This window comes from Ovis canadensis, chromosome 1 (genome assembly GCF_042477335.2).
Source record: "Ovis canadensis isolate MfBH-ARS-UI-01 breed Bighorn chromosome 1, ARS-UI_OviCan_v2, whole genome shotgun sequence".
NCBI lineage: Eukaryota > Metazoa > Chordata > Mammalia > Artiodactyla > Bovidae > Ovis > Ovis canadensis.
This window is the reverse complement of record NC_091245.1, coordinates 249853983-249868095: the sequence shown is the minus strand read 5'-3', so window position 1 is coordinate 249868095 and position 14113 is coordinate 249853983. Positions and strand designations below refer to the sequence as shown.

The following is a 14113-nucleotide window of genomic DNA, read 5'->3' as shown; positions in this document are numbered from 1 at the left end:
AATAATGCTTGTTCAAAACTCCAGTTTGAAAATATGGCAATTTTAGGGATTTAAAACTACCCTGGATCTAATTCTATCTAATTCTTTTTCACCAGATTCTACATTATATTATCCAAACTTTTATTTTGTTTTGTTTGGTCTTATGTTTTCTAGGCTCTGATGCATGGCATGAGGGATATTAGTTCCCCAGTCAGGGATCGAACCCATGCCCCTCACTCTGGAACTGGGGAGTCTTAACCACTGGACTGCCAAGGAAGTCCCCATCCAAACTTTTAAATTTGGGGTTTCTTGTAACTGATTGCTTGAGTATGGAATAGACTAGAAGGAGGAGAAATTTAATTTTAGAAAGAGAAAATATTTAGTGGAGAGATTTAGAGGAGTATTAAAAAGACCAACTCCACTTCCCCACCCCCAAAAGGAATTTTGTTTATATAATTTAAAAGTCTTTGTAACAATATGCTAAAATTAAAGATAGTATCACAGATCTTTCAATTAAACACAAAATTAAATATTATAAAATCAAGCCTTTTACTGAGCTCACTTTTTAGTTAGGCAAAGTAACCAACATCCCACACCACAACAATTAACCAAAAGAACTTTTGATTAAAAAAAAAAAGTTAATGAAACTTATAAACAACTGAAAAATATTGGTGTAGTATATACCTTAACATTACTTTTCCAATTCTCAGTGGTATACCTCCTGTAAGTAAAGAATACCAATTTACTGATCTATTTCCCCCCGCTGAGAAACGGCTATTTTTGGTCATGATAAAGTAACCATGGGTCTTATGTAAAAGTTCTATAATAAACCTGTCAACTCAGTTCCCACAGAGATGGAGTTCTGAGCAGAAGCCAGGAGAATGTGCTCTTCCCTCTTGTGGAAGTCAGGCCAGATCAAAACACAACTTCCGGGATTTCCCTGATGGTCCAGTGGTGTGGACTGGGCTCCCAATGCAGGGGGCACAGGTTCAACCCTGGTTGGGGAACTAGGATCCTGCATGCAACATGGTGCAGCCAAAATAAAAATGAAATAAAACACTGTTTAGAAAACACCACACTGTAACAAACTTAAAGCTTGATAATCATTAAAGAAAAAACACAACTTCTCAGCCCTAGCAAGCACCTTTCCCCCCTTTGTTCTGTTCTGTGCTCACAGTTTCAGGTAAGGGAATGGCAGATATATAATATTAAGTGTGAGTAAGAAGAGGGAAGGGGCTTCCCAGGTGGCTCAGAAATAAAGAATATGCCTGTAATGCAGGAAACACTGATACACAAGTTCAATCCCTGGGGTGGGAAGATCCTGTGGGGGAGGAAATGGCAACCCACTCCAGTATTCTTGCCAAGATAATCCCATGGACTGGGGAACCTAATGAGCTCCAGTCCATGGGCTACAAAAGAGTCAGACATGAATGAGCAACTAAACAGCTAAACAACAAGAAAAGGGAAATGTTTATAATTGCAATTAGCTTAAAAAAAAATACCTGCAATCCACTAAAAGATGGAACAAAATAAACTCCTTCAGAATCTTCCAAGCTTTTGGCCATTTTTTCAGTTTCAGCAGCATCTGTGAACAGATCTGCAAAAACAAAAAACAAACAGCAACCAAAAACAAACACCCTAAACTAAAACAAAACGAAGAGGTTGAGGAGGGACAACAGAATTATGCTGCATGACTAACATTCACCTGCATCAACATTTACTATAAACATTATGTAAAAGGTTGCTCACTTAAAAGGGTCAACAAAAAGGCAAGCAGCTCTAGTGTTAGTGGGTTCTCCCACTGCAAAGGTTTACAGCCCATGGAAGGAGTAACAGAAACAGAGGACCCTCATAGATGGGCTTTGTACGAGCAGGCCTTGGTTTTTCATTTAAATATATTTGGGCTGATTAAAAATCAATTCTATGTGTTTTTTGGCATTAAAAAAAAAATATTCTCCTAAAGATAACACTCATTCTAGGTCAGCTACTATAACGACTAGAACAGTCAACCATATTAACCTATAACAACTAAGCGAGTCAACTGAAAAACTCTTCTATCTAATGAGTTCTATAAAGGGCTGGTAATACATATACTAAAAGTCAATCTTTATAAAACAAACAAAAATAAATCAAGATCTAATTTAGCATACTTTTTTACTGAAGTATATAATATAAGAAGATGAACACGGGAAGACAAATAGGTCCTAAGTATATAGCTGGAAGAATTTTCAGCGTGGATACACTCAGGAAGCCAACACCAAGATCAAGATACCAATTGCTTTTGTTCAACAACATGCTTGTGAGCTTCCTTCATTTTGTTACAAGCAGCTGTGTTTCACTCATTCTCATAGCTGTATCATATTCCATTCTCACCAAACACAATTCATTCAACTATTCTACAACTGATATATATATACAGGTAGTTTCCAGTTTTTGGCTAATATAAACAGGCCACTTTAAATATACATGTATCCTCCTTTTGGTAAGAATATGTACATATTTCTGGTTGTTATATACCAAGGGATGGAATTGTGAGTCCTAGTATTTTCACATTTACACTAGCTTTATCAGACATTGCCAAATCATTTTCCAAAGTGGGTTTAAAAAGAAAAAAACAATTTAAGGCTCCTGTCAGCCATATGAGAGTTCCAGTTACTCTATATTCTTACTAACAATTGATACTGTCTATGCTTTTCATTTTCACTATTAGCTGGAATTGCACAATAGCTTGATTTCTTACTTCTCTGTTAACTAATGAAATTGAAATATTTTTCACTGGCCATTTGGATACATTTGTTGGTAAAGTGACTCCTGACTAAGCATGTGAGAATGACAGCATAGATCACATGAAAAGGATCAGGACTTGGTCATAATAAATACTGTTGGCCTTACACAGTAATAAAGAAAAATTTATTAAAGACAAGAAGATTAAGGAACATTTATGATAAAACCACAGTGCAGGAGATGCAGGAGATGCATGTTTGATCCCCTGGAGAAGGAAATGGCAACCCACTCCAGTAGTTTTGACTAGGAAAACCCAAAACTAGAGGACCCTGGTGGGCTATGGTCCATGGGGCTGCAAAGAGTCAGACATGACTGAGCACGCATGCACGTATGATAAAACTAACATTAATATGGATTGCTCAATAATTATTGCAAATTTTACTCAAAATGACAGTTATTTAGATCCATAAGTTACATTCATTTGTTCAAAATGTCCAGATAACACTTCAAAAACTAATATATTAAGAGGAAAATACTGCTCTTAAAATCTATATATTTAAGAAATCATGTCCAAATGTCTAATTTTAAAAATCAAGATGTGGAAACTATACTAAATGGCTGGTTTGAGGGAAGATTTTGATAACAGACAAGGAAACAGGAGGGAAAAAAAATCTAGTTTGTTCACATTCTTTACTGGTTATTCTGTTCTTGCTTGAGCAATTTCTCTAACCTTCTACTTAAACTGTTCTCATATGAGCTTTTTGACGGCAAGTCTTTAGGAGTAAACAGACTTCACTCAGTCTCTCCCACTGAATGCAACTAAGCTGCCTGGATGGAATCCTGGATGGATTACAGCAGAGCTATCTGAGGACGCAAAAGAATAAGCAGGCAGTCCAACCAGGAAACTGTGACTACCACCAAACCGGCAGTGAGTTTCCTCTTTTTTATTTTCTCTGCTATCTCCTGTCCTAGAGCCAGGGACAGCATGAAACCTGAAACTTGGGTCTGCACTCTGGGAGTAATTACAAAGCGCTTCTGAGGAAGCCCTCTCTTTCTGATTTGAGCAGGAGGAGGAGTCAGGCATCTCTACAGAACAGAGAGTGGGGAAATAATCCCCTTGTTCTTGTTTTTTGAATGATTTTTCATTCTACCTGAATGAGAGAGAAAAAATATTGTACTTTCAAGTTTTTGCAAAAACAAATAGGAGAGAGAAACCAAAACCCAATCAAGTGACTCTCTACAAGGGGTAGGAAGACATGATGAAGGGATAGGAGAGGGAGTTAACTGCTCCTTTTATGAATTTTACTTAGAAATCACATTAAAATTCCACATTAAAAAAAAGGTGCTCGAAAAGGATGCAGCGGGGAAAACTAAAACTGAATGATAACAAAACAAATAAACCTGATTCTTTTCAAATTAATAAACTCAGTGAGGGGAGAAGAAAATGAGTTAACCCAAGTAAACTTGAATAGCATGGTTTGACCATATACGCTTACTATAAAGGAAAAAGAACAACTCTGCAAACAATCTTGAATGCTGTTTGTTGCAGTGGTATGGGTGGAGTAATTCAGATTCTTTGGCATATATTTAAAGATTGAGTAAATGAGCATATAATATTGTGTTGGGAGCTAGGGTTCTCAATGTGGAAAAAGGGAGATAAAAGTATAAAACTGGGACCCTTCTCTCGTACACACACACACATTTCTACATTTCTAGCTCTAGTCATTGTTCTTATATATTTAAAAAAATTTTTAAATTTATGAAATTGTATACTTTACTTATTTATTTATTTTGGCACGTGGGATCTTAGTTCCCCAACCATGGATTGAACCCAGGTCCTCCCAGTGAAAGTGTGTCCTAACCGGACCACTAGAGAATTCCCTGTCATTGGTTTTATGTTTTGTTTTGTTTTGTTTTTTTCAGTCATTGGTTTTAAATACCATTTCCCCCTAAAAGGAGGCAGGGCTCACTGGAAAACTTGATGGCAGATACAAAAAAGACAAAATGAACTTATCATGATGTGCCAGAAATTAAGAAAATGCTAAAAAAAAGAATACAGATAGACATTTCTAAGACATGGAGGCCAGTCTGAGGAGATTTTCACCGACCAAATCTGGGACTATTGAGACTTAAAACAAATATGTAAGACCTAGAAGAGTTATAACCTGCAGAATAAACCAAGAAACCATTAGTTTATATCAATAATAACAGAGGAAATAGAGGGCTCTTCCTAATATAACAACAGAATGTTAACTAATAAACAGAGTGGAAAACGGAATTAGAAAATACCATTTTTTGAGCCATCACAGTGAAGACTGATCCAGGTATGAAACATCAATGAAACCTGAATTTAGGGGGTGGGGGAAGTTTGGTGAAAAATGGGATATCACCTAATCGCAAATTATCTACCTACATATTACTTCTGATAAAAATAATAATTATACAACAGAGAAATCAGAAGATATCTGATGCATATGAAAAAAATTAACAGAACCAAAACAGGAATAAGGGACATTCTGCATTTCCAGGTATGTATCCTGAGAAAGACACATTATCACTTATTTATAATTTCAGCCCAAATACATTACCTAGATCTAGACATGAAAGGGCTTTCCAGGTGGCATTAGGGGTAAAGAACCTGTCTGCCAATGCAGGAGACATAAGAGACACGGGTTTGATTCTGGAAGATCCTCCAGAAGATCCCCTGAAGGAAGGCATGGTGAGAGTCCCCATGGACAAACAAGCCTGGCAGGCTACAGTCCACGGGGTCACAAAGACACGAAAAACCCAAACTGAGGGACATTCTAGAAAACAACTGACATTCTTCAAAAATATCAGTGGCATGAAAAACAAAGCAAAGCTGAGGAAACTGGTCTAGATTAAAGGAAATTATAAGCAACCCTGGGCTTCCCTGGTGGTTCAGACCCTAAAGAATCTGCCTGCAATGCAGGAGACACGTGTTCGATCCCTGGGTCAGGAAGATCCCCTGGAGAATGGAATCGCTACCCATTCCACTATTCTTGCCTGGAAAACCCCATGGACAAAGGAGCCTGGAGGGCTACAGTCCATGGAGTCGCAAAGAATCAGACACGACTGAGTGACTAACACACACACGTGCATAAGCAATCCTGGACTGGATTCTGTAGTGGAAAAAATTGCCATGAACGACAGGACTGGGACATATGACACAATTGGAAAGTAGATTGTAAACCTGATGAAAGTACTGGACCCAATGTTAAATTTTCTGAAGTAATAATCCCACTTGAGGGATTCTTGTTCTTGGAAAGATAATATTTCTAAGAATATTAGGAAGAGGAGAATATTAGTAAGAAGATATTCTTGTTCTTAGGAAATAACACAGTGAAATACTACAGGAAAAGGAGTAAGATACATGCAATCTATTACCAAAGAGCTGAGAAAATTATATAGATATTTATCTATTTTATAGCATATTGGGGATTTCACTGGTGGCTCAGTGGTAAAAAAAAATGCGCCTGCCAATACTGGGTATGAGGATTTGATCCCTGGGTCAGGAAAAGCCCCTGGAGAGGGAAATGTCAACCCGCTCCATTGTTCTCACCTGGAGAATTTCAAGGACAAAGGAACATGGCAGGCTACAGTCCACGGGGTCGCAAAGAGTCAGACACGACTGAGCAACTAAGCAACAACAACAAGAGCATACTGGATGGAAAGATGAATGGGTGGATAATAGATAAAGCAGTCACAGCAAGATGTTGAAACATGGCAAATCTGGGATAAAGGGTATATCAGAATTTTTGTATTATTTTTACAATTTTGAAATCATTTCAAAACAAAAAGCTGAAACAGTTCTCATTTCCTCTGTCTCTCCATATACATAGTTATACATAACTTAGAGATGTTTAAAAGAAAAATAAATAAATAAAAGAGATCAGTTTACCAATTACCTTTTTATTATTCTCTCTCAATTTCATGATTTGCATACCTTTGTCATTTTTGGCTTAGAAATTTAAAATGCTTCTCTTTATTTGCTTATTAATAAGCATTCATCATTTTCCTCCTAGTATTGTTTTTTTTTATTTTGTTTTATAGAATTACAGTCATTTTCTTTACTTTCTACTATTAAATTGTGTTTCCAATGCATTCCTTGGCCCTATGCTACCTTAGAAAAGATATTTTCAAGTTTCCAAGTGGCTAAGTACCATTTAAATACTGTTTTTACTGTTCATTTGACTATTCTAACTGTATTACATAACAAGCTGCGATGTTCCACTCTTGCTTTTCCAAGCATGGCACTGAGAAAAGGATTTGGTGGTGGTGGCTGTTGTGTATGCATGTCTGTGTGCGTGAGAGAGAGAGAAAAGGGATTTACACAGACTTGAAATAAAAATATAAATAAAACAGAAAGAAGAATGAAAATCAGAAAACATGTACACTCTGTTGTCTATACTTGATCAACAACTTGCCCCACAAATGACACATCACAGAATTAAAAGCATTTGTGGGAAGGAAGAAAAAAAGAATACCATTTTGAAGCATCCAACAGAAATACTACTTTCTTTTGTAGACCAAGCATGAACACACATGGAATCTTTAAGCCTGGCTTAATTAGGAGCTCTTGGTATTAAGATCAATTCAATCTCCTAAAAGGATATCAAAAACTATGTTCTTAATGTAAGAAAACAAAGTATTTACATTACAGTAAGAAAACTTAAGTCAGTTCGGTATAAGAGCAGCTCAAATAAAATAGAACAAAGAGAAGTCTGGCCTGCTACCAGGACAAAATATATTTTTATTTGGAATCACTTTATATGCATCCTTTGCTTTCTCCATTTTGAGATTTTCTGTTCTAGTTCTTTTGAGTAATTTCTTCAGACAGAACTACTGCAAGGCCAAGACATGTGCCTTCTGCACTTAATCTGAATGCCTTAGTCAGGCCCTGGAAAACTGGCTCACTGTTCTTTGTTCTCTGTAACTTGTAGATGTAGTTCCACTTTCCAAACTTTACAACTAGCTTCCATGCTGATCTGATTCTCTCCTCTTTAGAAACAAACTATTCTTTCTATCTTGACTCTTTTCTTTATTCTTGAGATTCACGCAATTCATCTACCTATGACTTCTTTAACTTGGTAAAGCCATTTCACTCTGAAAACTTTGGTCTGTCTTCAGCTCAGGAAAGTTTATTTTCAATTCTTTCTTCAATTTTTACATTTTCATAAGTCTGTTTCCATAATTCCATTTTCATATTCCAGGAAAGAGACTATTATTGGTCACATATTTTTTTCCTCTGATCTTTCCTCTATCAATATGTATCTCACATTCAGTTTGCTGTAGTTTATCGAACTTGGTCACCCTCCTTCGAGGGGCTGTGTATCCTTAAATATTTTGTGCTCTCTTTCAGGTCAGGCTTGTTGGGGCTGGCAGGCAGTGAAAGGTAAGGGAATGAACACCCTTGGCTCTCGGGTTTCTCAAACTATGAGAAAGATTGGGCCTCTCCCTTCAGCCTGGAGAAAGAGTAATCAGAAAAATCAGTACTAGTGTCTGTCTCTATCAGGCTCTCCTAGGGTGATCAGGCCCAGCTCTTGCTTCTCCACAGCTGAGGGGATCTGCTCTTGGCTGGGCTGGCTCGATCCATAGTGAACATCCTCAATATACAGCAGCCTCTAGCATGTTCACCAGTAACATTCTGTTGGTGCTCTCTACAGACCCTGTGTCTGCAGAGTCTCCTTGACATCTCAAGGCTTCCTTTGTGGCTGGGCAGGCTCCACTCCAGCTGCAGCCATATGTAGCTTACTGTTTGTCATCCCAGCAGGAAGCAAGAGGGATGCAAGACCACGAACAAAGACACTAGTCACTAGTAATAACATACACCATTCACCACCACCTAATTAGTTCCTAGAGGAGAGAATGTTTATCTCATCTTCTCTAATGAGAGAGGCTGTTATCTCTCTTGGGAAGATACCCAGAGAGAAGAAATCAGTTTTACTTTATTTCTAGTAAACAAGAGTCCTGGGTAACTTTCAATGTATGCTCAGAGTCTGATGGGGATTGCCTGGAGCAGGCAGATGTGACATGTAGCAATTAAAAATGAAACTGCTAGGGAAAAGATGTCTCCTGACCCACATCACGGGAGGACCATAGAGATGGGATCTGTCTCAGTTGTAGAAAAGAAACGGTGCATTCTTTCAGTTCCTTAAATGGCCCATGCCCCTCTCTCCTCAGGGCCGTCTTCACTGGTCCTCTCTGCTTGGGCTGCTCCTTGACCAGCTGCCTCCCTCGTCTGTCCAATCACTCTTGTTTCTCCTTCAGGCTCAGCTGAAATATCACTTCTTTAAAGAAGCCTTCTGGGTCCCCGTACCAGACAAAGCCCTCCCTTTAGAAAAGGATCATTGGTTCTATTTATACTTCTCCGTCCTGGTATTTAACACTTTTTTTGGTTGGTTTTTTTTTCCCCCCAATTATTCATTTAATATACATCTTCCCTGCTAGACTATGACCTTCACGAAGGCAGGAAGTGTCTGCCTTACTCCTAGGTGTCTCCTAGCACGGAGTTCTGGGCTTGTACTTAGCACTCAATTACTTGTTAAGTGAATAAAAGCTGGAAGACGTAAACATATTTCTAAGATTGTGATGCCAAAATAGAACAAAGAGTGAAGGGGAACAGAGATGGACCAGATGAAAAGGAAAAAGAGACGATCCCACAGGAACTCAAATGGGGCAGTTAACATAGGGAGTAAGGGGGAAAAGTGAGAGAGAACTGGCCTATGTAAAAAGACTAAGAAAATAAATTTTAAAAATGAAGATGGAACTGGTTTAGAAGAGCTTTTACACCTAAGCCTGAAGTGTTCAACCCAGAAAAGGGGTAGAAGGAAGTCACCATTCAGAATGGAACAAACCAAGAACATCACACAGAGACATAAAGGCTCAGAATACACATCCCCAAGGAAATGACCAGGTTACTTAGGCTCTGGTACACTGTGTCTCTCCTGAATATAATTCAGTTATTTTTCTAAATTAATCAATTAATTGTAATTAATAATTATATAATTGTTTTATATATTTATATTATAATATACTATAATTAAGTTTATCTAATTATTAATTGTAATTAACAATTAATATAATTCAGTTATTAATTCACAGATATTACAGTGAATTCTCAGGATAGAAAGAGATATATTAAAATAAAGGTCAACTTTTTACATGAATTTCAGACAGGTATATACTAGTAATTTAATAAATACCACTGTGTAGTTCTGTTAATAATAAAAATTTTAAAGTAAATAATTCAACTCTGAATTCTCTCTCTCTTCAATCAGACCAATGGTTTCTTGTTTCCTGCCAGAGACAGGACTGGCCTTTGGGGGGGCTCCTTATGCCTCCACTGGAAACACATCACTTTTCTAGGTCAGGGCCATTTAGCTCCATCTCCCAGAAAATAGTTTCATCACTTGAGAGTCACAGTGACTGAGCCTCAAGCCAGCAAAGCAGTGGAAATGATTTCCACTGGCAATGTGCACATGCTGTCATGAGGAACTAGGGAATGATTTTTTTTTTTAATGAGGAATGTGAAGTCATTCTGCTTTTCCTTTGCATCTTTTAGGAAGGAGCAAAATTAATAAAAGGAAAAATTAAAAAAGAAAAAATATTGATATATAACCTATATTTTCTATTTCTTTTTTGCTTGTTTTTTTGGTCACACTGTGCAGCTTGTGGGATCTTACTTCCCTAACAAGGAAATGACCCCTCACCCTTGGCAGTACAGGTGCAGAGGCTTGACTACTGGACCTCCAGAGAATTTCCCATATTTTCTATTTCTGATAATTCTGAGTTGACTTAAAAACACATGTCCAAAAATGGAAAGCAGTACATTTAAAGAAGAGATTTTACGTGATAAAAACTTTTCAAGTAAACATCTGCTTTTTGGTAGCAGATATCTTAAGCTTATAATGAAGGTACAGGTTTACAGAGAAAGAGAAACAAAGAAAGGAGGAAGCAGAGATTGGTACTTTCCTCCAGATTGTATGTTTTCTGCCAACAGAACTATTTTTGTCTTTAAACAAAATCAGCTTAGTTCAAATCAGCAAAGTAAAAAGCCAGACCTTCTCAAAATTTAATCATCAGAGATAGCTACTGTTAATACTTAGGTATATAGCATTACATACTGCATGTATTAAATATGGTTATGTAATATACAGACTGTTCATTGTTCACAATAGCCAAAAAGTAGAAACAACCCAGATGCCCATCAACTGATGAGTGGATAAACCGTGGCACATGCATATAATGGAAAATTATTCAGCAATAAAAAGAAATGAAGTAATGATACATGCTGAAATATGGGTGAGTGAAAGAAGCCAGTTATAACAGACCACATACTGTTTGATTCCATCCGTATGAAATTTCCAGAATACACAAATCTATTGACACAGAAAGTAGATTAACAGCAGTTTAGGGCTGGGGCGTGGGGTGTGAAATGGGGAATCACCACCAATGGGTATGGGGGTTTCTTTTAGGAAGAACAAAAAAATTCTAAATTTAGATTGTGGTGTGGACATAAAGATCAGACTTGTGGTTGCCAAGAGGGAGCAGGGGAAAAGAGAGAGAAGGCTGGGAATTTGGAATTGGTAGATGTAAACTATTACATTTAGAATGGATAAACAACAAGGTCCTACTGTACAGCGCAGGGAACTATATCCAATCTCCTGAGATAAACCATAATGGAAAAGAATATTAAAAAAAGAATGTATATATATGTAAAATGAAGTCACTTTGCTGTGACTAGCCCAGAGATTGGCACAACAATGTAAATCAGCTATACTTCAATCCTGCCAGGCTCCTCTGTCCATGGAATTTATTCAGGCAAGAATACTGGAGTAGGTTGCCATTTCCTTCTCCAGGGGATTTTCCCAACCCAGGGATCGAAGCTACATCTCCTACATTGGCAAGGGGATTCTTTACCAACTGAGCCACCAGTATACTCCAATATAAAATAAAATAAAATTTAAAAAAAGAGGCTGACAGAACCAGGGCCATACTCTTATGTATGACACTGCATAGCTCCTCCATAGTAGGTTTTCTCTTATACATGACACTATCCATGACACTGAGAATATTATAAAGGCAATTTAAACTATTCTAAACAAAGAAATCAAAGACTTCTGAGCAGCCAGTGAAAAACAGGAGCATATTTTAAGTGGATGGAAGGAGAATAAAAGGAGGGCTCTCCAGGGAAAGCCAGGATAGGTCACAACTGGAAGGGAGAGGAGGTTTCTAGAGATCACTTAAGTCCAACTTTGCAGACTCAGAATTTTGATTAGACATAGTCACAGACCAACTAGACAGTGAAGAACAAAGATGACAGACAATGAATGCATCACAAAATAGTGGCTCTATCCATGGAATTCTCCAGACAAGAATATTAGAGCAGGAAGCCATTTCTTTCTCCAGGGGATCTTCCTAACCCAGGGATCAAACCTGGGTCTCCTGCATTGCAGGCTGATTCTTTACCATTTGAGCCATCAGGGAGGCCCATATTTTCTTCTAGCATGTGCCATTTTATTTTGAGTTTCATTCAAACAATCCATTCATTCCCTGCTGATTAGATCATGTGGTTGTCTTGAGTTAGGGCTGGCCTATCAATGCAAGCCATTTAGAAGATAACTTACCTAACTGTTGAGCCCACTCTATGGCAGTGCCTGTGTCTCCCGCATTGCCTTCAGCTAAGCACACCACTTCTTGGCCGATCTTCCACCCAATTAATGGATAAAAGCCTCAAAAACAAATAAACAATATAAGTCACATAATAAAGAGTGAATTCATTACAGAGGTATCTGCAGTGGAGCGATCTGATTATCTCAAAAACTAGCAACATGCCTGTGGAGTCAGACTGCCTGAGTTCAAATCCCAGCCCTGTCTCATTTTCTAGGTGTGGTTTTACAAGTTTCTAACTTCTTAGCTTCAGTTTTCTTGACTGTAAAGTGGCCTACCTCAGAGGGCTCCTGTGAGAATAAACTGAGTTAATACAGAAAAAGAATTAGTGCCTGGCATAGAATATGAACAATAAATATTAGCTTTTATTAGCTATAAGCATAATATTTTAATTGAGAAAGTAATGGTTATTACAAGATTTGTTTGTTAGAGAACTAACCATGTTATTGCATTTATCTGCAGTTTCTAAATAAGGTTTCTAAATAGAAACAACAATCATTTTCCTTTTTTTTTTCACTTAATTTTTATAAAGAGCATTTTTCTAGCTTTCATTTTCCCAATTAAGGGAAAATGAAGAACAGTAGGGAGGATGAAAGACAGGAACAAGATTTTAAAATCCACCTCTAAGTAACCATGTTAAAGGACTAGGCCTCAGACTAAAAGCCCCAAGCACTTCCGAGTGTAGTTACACAATCTAAATTTCTTGGATTCTGCATTCCAGGATTTCTTCGATTAGGGAGAACAAATTCTTAGCAGTTGTTATTAAAATTCTAAATATACAGGACTTCCTACTCCAGTATTCTTGCCTAAAGAATTCCATGGACTTCTGAAGAGCCTGGCAGGCTATAGTCCATAGGGTCACAGAGGGTCAGACATGACTGAGTAACTAACATACTCCCTGGTGGTCCAGTGGTTAAGACCCCATGCTTTCACCACAGGGGCTAGGGGTTCCATCCCTGGTCAGGGAACTATTAATAAGATCCCGCATGCCATACTGTGAGCCAAAATAATAAATTAGAATGAAACCCTGAATACACATGCATCCCTAGTTGAGAAGTACCAACCCCAAAAATATTCATGAAAAGAATAAATCCCAACACATGAAAGAAATTTTAGAGACCTAGAAAGATGATTTAAATAAATATAACAAGTGTTAAAGGTAAATCTTTGAAAAGCTGACCAAAATATCCTAACCTTTCTGAATTTTTCCATAGAATCCTGGTTATTTTTTAGTGTTTTTAATTAAAAGAATAAAAGCAAGTAGGTATTGACTATCTCTCAGAAGAATAATGAAAAATATTAGAGAATATCCTTAATATAAAATAGGAAAGTAGTATCACAATAGCTAAGTGAGTGAAAAAAATGATATTTCATTAACAAATAGGATAAATTCTAACTCCTTACCTCCAACACTCTGTTGAGGGTTACTTCCAGTATTAATATCCAAAAACGTCCCAGTTCCCATGGTTAACTTCACATCTCCTGTCTGAAAGCAGCATTCTCCAAACATGGCTGATTGCTGGTCAGCGACCTGCCAAAGACAAACAAAGCTAAGGTCTTTATGCCTTTAGCAGTGTTCCATTTCACTGTATCCCACTGTCTTACTCACTGTAGTCTCATGGTCCAATATTTTCTTTCCTTTTTTTTCCCTTTTTCCTTTAAACAAACTCCCTGGTGAGAACATAGTAACAACTATATAACAGGAGTCTCTCTAGGACTA

The 14113-nt window shown here is 37.5% G+C and overlaps 1 protein-coding gene across 1 annotated transcript in view; it reads right to left on the bottom strand.

The window, feature by feature from the left end:
• Nucleotides 1-14113, bottom strand: part of GK5 (glycerol kinase 5) — an 81726-nt gene that overhangs the window by 13848 nt on the left and 53765 nt on the right. Inside the window, exons 10-12 of the mRNA XM_069563707.1 lie at nt 13798-13924; nt 12351-12455; nt 1482-1576 (exon numbers count right to left, since the gene is read on the bottom strand). Of these exons, the coding sequence (XP_069419808.1) occupies nt 1482-1576; nt 12351-12455; nt 13798-13924 (327 nt within the window). The remainder of the gene's footprint in view (nt 1-1481; nt 1577-12350; nt 12456-13797; nt 13925-14113) is intronic.